General features: G+C 47.4%; 1 protein-coding gene across 1 annotated transcript; it reads right to left on the minus strand.

Moving 5' to 3' along the window:
• Positions 1-1010: 1010 nt before the first annotated feature.
• On the minus strand, positions 1011-3101 carry SLITRK1 (SLIT and NTRK like family member 1). The gene has a single exon (XM_052650316.1). It carries the CDS (start codon positions 3099-3101, stop codon positions 1011-1013), a length of 2091 nt encoding a protein of 696 aa, XP_052506276.1.
• Between the last annotated feature and the right edge of the window lie 2472 nt (positions 3102-5573).

Consider the following 5573-nt stretch of genomic DNA (forward strand, 5'->3'; position numbering starts at 1 on the left):
TTTTTTTTAATAATTACACTGATACTATAATAGAAATCATGGGTACTTATTTTACATTCAGATGGAAGGCATTATTGGATATGTATAGAAAAATATTCCCCCTCCAAAAGAAAAATCACCATCAAAATAAAAGAAAACCCAAAACAACCCATAAAAACTTTGCTCAACAAAATACATTTTTAACTCATAAAATGGACTGATGACTAGCCATGCAAATATCCTAAATAAAACCTTTACATTTGTTGTTGTTGTTCACAGTAAACGTAACGCTCTGAACTGCCTACCGATCACAAATAATGGCGAAATGGCACTTTCTGATTATGCTGTATTTTTGTTTATAGAAAGTTTGATATGATGGGACTTATCAGGTAAGAGGGTGGGTGCTGTGAACGTGACGGGGTCCCCAGTCGCTGGGAGGGCAGCGTCCCTGGAGCGCGTGGATTCCATGCGAGCCATGCAGCACTTTTTGTCAGAAGTCAAAGTTACTTATTTACAATACATTCATGCCTTCGTGCAACCGCCCATCCCTGCGTAGCCAACAGGGAGCCATCGCGCCCCCGCCTTCTCACGGGGCTAATCCACAGGGGGAAAAATTGATAATCTATCTCTCTATATAGATGTAGGTATATGTATATATGTATAGGACCGCGGCAGCCATCCCCTCCAGCCCCTCCCCCGCGGGGAGGGGCACCGTCTCAGCTCTGAGCAGGGCTCCTGCTGGGCTTTGTCAAAAGGGGCTGCAGCAAAGAGCGAGTTGGCAGCGCTCTGCCAGCTCACCACAGTCTGCTCTTTGTTTCCCGAAGAGAACTAAAGGGGTCAGACCCTCTGCGTCGAGCGAGTCCATAGTTATCTATTTACTTTTGTCCATCAAGCCTCGGGGTGCGCTGAACTTGGGTGTGGGCTCCTCCGATCTACCCCACCCCCAGGGATGCGGGCAGAGTGGGGCCGTGGAGGGGCATCTCCATCGTTCCCCTCCTCCTCTGGCCTCTGCTTTACCCAGGCTAGGTGTCTTAGTCTGAGAGCGAGTGGGAGCCACAGTCGTACACTCTGTGGGCCCCATCTGCGTTGTAAGGCCCATTGTGCCAGTAGGAAGAGTCACAGACTGTCTGTAGGGAATTAATCTCGGACGCCGAGGAGTTGGCGTCCCTTCTCTTGGACCGCTTTCGATTCCTCAGGATAAACACGAGCATGCCCACCACAGTGAAGGCGGAGGTGACAAACACCAGCAGCAGTCCTGGGACCAACACGGAGATGGACACCCTGCTGGTGTCTAAGTAGGAGTTGGAGTGCGTCCCGGTCTCCGCCAACCCAGTGCTGTTTTTACTGTGCGAAGTTAACGTGGGCGAGATTCTCGCGTACAGCTGGGGGCAGATCTCGTCATTGGAGAGGAGCATGAAATCCTTCCTAAAGAAGTTCACCGGCGTCTCACACTTGAGGTCGCTCATCAGCACTTCGGAACCCAGGCGTTCTGCCCATTGCTTGAAAGGCACAATGGTACAGGAGCACTCCCAGGGGTTTCCGTGCAGGTCTATCTGGATGATAGAGGTTAACTGGTCCAGCACCCCAGCCACTGGAAGGTACATGAAGTAATTGTTGTGCAGGCTGAGTTTAGATAACGAGACCCCAGCAAACACGTCCACGGGTAGGGACCTCAGCAAGTTGTTGTTGAGAATGAGAATCCTTAGTTTGGGCATGGCGTTGAAGGTGCCTGGAAGGATGAGCTGGATCGCGTTGTACTCCACATTCAGGTACTCGAGGTTTTGCAGCCCAGCGAATTTCTCCCGGGACAGCGTGTCCAGGTAGTTGCTGTCCATATACAGCCACCTGAGGTCTAAAAGGTTCTTAAAAGTGTTGTTCTCTACGGTGGCGATGTTGTTGTTGCCCAGATCCAACAGAATGAGGTTCTTGTAATCCACAAAGTGCGATTTTCGGATGCTGTGGATCTTGTTATCTCGCAGGAAGAGCTCCTGCACGTTGGAGAGCTTGGGCTTCAAATCAGCCAAGCTGCTCACGTTCCGGTTGTTGCAGTTCATCTTTAAACCCGACCCTGGGATGTGGTCGCAGCTGCAGCCCCCAGGGCAGGGCAAGCCGTTGGCTGGGGGTTTGTTTCTGGCGCTGCCGGTCCCTATCGCTGCCGTGGGTCTGATTTTGATCTGCCAGTTGCCTGGGATCTTTGTACCTCCATTTGGAGCCGACCCTGGGGTAGCATGATCTTCTTGCCCATTTGTCTTGAAGGGAGTTGGCAGGGGGCCAGGGGGAAAGGTCTCTTCTTGGGCAGGGGGAGCCGGGAGACTAGAATCCACTCTGTGTTTCAAAGGACACAAGTCCTGTTCAGTGGTTTCATTGAGGTCTTTGCCCTGCAGTCTGGTGGGGGCTTCACAGACCACTCGGCCGATCAGGGCATTTTTGGGAATGTTTTCCAGCCATTCTTTCAGGGAGAGCAGATCACAGGTGCAGTCCCATGGGTTATCCTCTAGCAGGATCTCAGCAATGCCAGGGATTTGCTCCAAGACCTCTTCGTAGGGCAGTGTTTTCAGCCTGTTTCCCCGGAGGTCCAGGTGGGTGATGGGCACATACTGGAACACGTTGGCAGGTAGGGTGCTGATGAGATTGTCATTTAAAATGAGTACCTCCAGCTTGTTCAAGTCCTGGAAGGCCCCCGGGTCTATATCCCGTAATAAATTAAAATCAGCCTGGAGGTATTCCAGATCGTCCAGCCCCAGAAAAGTCTGCTTTCGAAAAGACTTGATCTTGTTGTTGTTGATGTGCAGCCTTTTCACCAGCTGCAGTCCCAGAAAAGCCCCAGGAACGATTTCATGCAAGCCATTGTTTTCCATGTGCAAACTAACTGCATTATAAAAGTTAGCGAACTCATTAGGGAAAAGTCGAGTGAGGGAATTGCCATGCAGAAATAGATGGTAAAACTGGGAAGTCGGGGCGGTGAAACGCTGCAGACTTGTGAAGCCCTTTTTTTCACAGTCTACGTGTAGGTCCCCTTCTATCTCATTGCAGGAGCAGATCTTCTCTTTGCAAACGTCCCCTGTAACGTTTCCAGCGGCAAAACAAAGAGACGTCTCCAGCAACAGAATCCAAAGCAGCATTTTTAAAGCGAGCAATTCATCCCCGATCTCATCACAAAGTAACAGCGACCATCCTGCTCGCCACAGACACAATTCAAGTTCATTTAGTGCTCCAATGTCCGAACCCAGAGAAGGAGAAGAAAAGGGTTTGGGGGGGTGGGGGTGGATTCTTTCCTCCCTAACCCCCCCGCACTGCAACAACCCAGGCGCCAGTCAATAATTATATCTACAAACTATTCAGGCACAGTAGTGCAAGGCAAGCAAAAAGAAAAAAAAAAAAAAAGTAGAACCAATAACCCCACTCCCTCTCAACCCTTTAAAGATAACGAAAAAGAAGTTAAATATGTACATATAAATTAAAAATACACCCTTACAGACTCTTGCCTAGTTCCTGACTAATCAGAAAGGGAACAATGCTGGTAATTAGAAGCAAGTGCATGTTAGAGAAACAAGCAGAGGGTTTGCAGCGTAGTACAGGCGCACTGCCTGTGCATGGCTGTGCGTCGGACTGACCTTGCCTCTCTGATACAAAGCAGGGTTTTCAGTGGCTTCTGTTGTTGAGGCTGCTTGATGGAGTTCCTGCCGTGTCTGCGGGTTGCCCAGGAGTCCCCCCGAGGTGCTGTCCAGTCCCCCCGGTGCTGAAATCACGCCGGACCGAAGGACTCAGGCTGCCGAACCAATGGCGCTGGAAATTTTCCGCAATCGCTGCGTTTTGTGGCTGTCCATCCTTTCCCTTTCCTCCCCTTCGGTCCTCTTCAGCCTTTTTTTTTTTTTTTTCCCTGGACTCCGGCTCTCTCTCGGTTACTAGCTCTTCTTTTCTTGTTCTCCTTCTCTTTCTTCTGCTCTTTCGGAATTACGTGGAGGGGGCGGAGGGCGGGTGGTTGGGGGGAGCTGTCTGAGGGAGGGAGAGAACGCGAGAATAGGGAGGGGGGGAGAAGAGAGTTGCTAAGAAGCTCTGTTCGTTCCAGCCTGGTGCACTCAAAGATCTGACACCCTCTGCTGATCTGCAGTAGCAAAAATCCATCTGGTGAGGGAATGCTGAAGGAAAAAAAAAGAAAAATCAATCCACGTACAGGGCAAGCGTTAAAAATGTGGGCATTAAAGGCTGGCGATTCACAAAGATGCTGATTTTAAAAGGATTATTTAATTCTTTTTGCGTGCTGAAAACTTTACCCTTTCCTTTCCTTAACGAACTCACAGCCCCCACTAGCTCCGGCGTTTGGAAAGAGTGCTTTTAAAACATTTATTTCCCGATGGCTTGAATAAAATTAGTGTCAGGGTGTCAAGCGAACAGCAATTTGAGGTAATTATACCGCACGCCATTTTCATCGGTGCTTTAAATGCATTTCTTCCGTCTTTGCAGTACAATGTTTTATGCTATTTGATGTCTTTGAGACCCCCCCATTTTTTTATTTTAGCATATTGAAAGTGGCTATTTGGAACATACATTCATATCGTATATATTTTACATTATAAATTTGGGTATGCTTTTTTTTTTTTTTTTTTGCTGTGAGATATGTAATTTAGGCACATACTTTTTAAAACTTGTTATAGAATTTTAGTCAATTTGGTCTTTGAGAGTTAGGTTTTTCTGATATTTCCTGAATGTTGCTTAAGTCTACAGGGTGAAAACACAATGTACGCTTGCATCTTTGATTCCAAACCCAAAAGCATTCACTGAGAACAGGAAAAGAAGGGAGGGGGCAGGGAAAAATCCCAGTATGATTCGTGAGTGCTCTTAAAAACCCACTGGCAGACTGATGCATGCACACCACAAACACACACGCACACACACACACACACTCCCTCAATCTCTCAAACACACAAAGTTTCTGCATCCATTTGGAGGAATTTAAAATGCATACAAGTAAATAACCAGTTGCATTTTGCTAGAGAGAGATAGAAATCTCCAGTCTCCAAAGCTCTGTGCAAACATTATTCAGGTACTGGCCAGTTGCTCTTTGCTGGGTCAGTGGTGCTGCCAGGGCAATGTACTCAGGCTTTTCCTGGGGAAGGAATCCATAGGTTCTTCAAACTTAGATAGAGCTTATAAAAACCAAGTTCTACTAACATCTGGGAGGGGGGAGAATATGAAATGCAGCTTCTCTCTGAAGGCTGTTTTGCTGACTTACCAGAGTCAACACCTTTCTCATCAACACTGCTAAAAATTGTGTGCATCGTTTTAGTGTTTGGAATTTACAGGACTTAAAAAAATGTTGTTTGGTTCTTTCTTCAGTCTAAGCAGGAATACTATGTTCATGTCAGTTTCCCTTTTAATTAGGTCTTACACAAGTTGGACAGCTGTTACAAGTCTCTAATAAGCTGCATAAAAGATCAAATATTCAAGGATCACGCATTTGGAAAAGGCTAAAGCGTGAAAGTTTGGGGGGAGGAAAGGGGTTGGGAAAATTCAGGGAAATGTAGAGGAGATTTCTTACACCAGGACCAGAAGGTGATAATTGGGGAGGGACAGTTATCATATCTATATATAAT

The sequence above is a fragment of the Budorcas taxicolor genome, chromosome 12, assembly GCF_023091745.1.
Source record: "Budorcas taxicolor isolate Tak-1 chromosome 12, Takin1.1, whole genome shotgun sequence".
NCBI lineage: Eukaryota > Metazoa > Chordata > Mammalia > Artiodactyla > Bovidae > Budorcas > Budorcas taxicolor.

Excerpts from the sequence above, each read along its gene's own strand:
- SLITRK1 (XM_052650316.1), bottom strand. The coding sequence starts at position 3,101 with ATGCTGCTTTGGATTCTGTTGCTGGAGACGTCTCTTTGTTTTGCCGCT.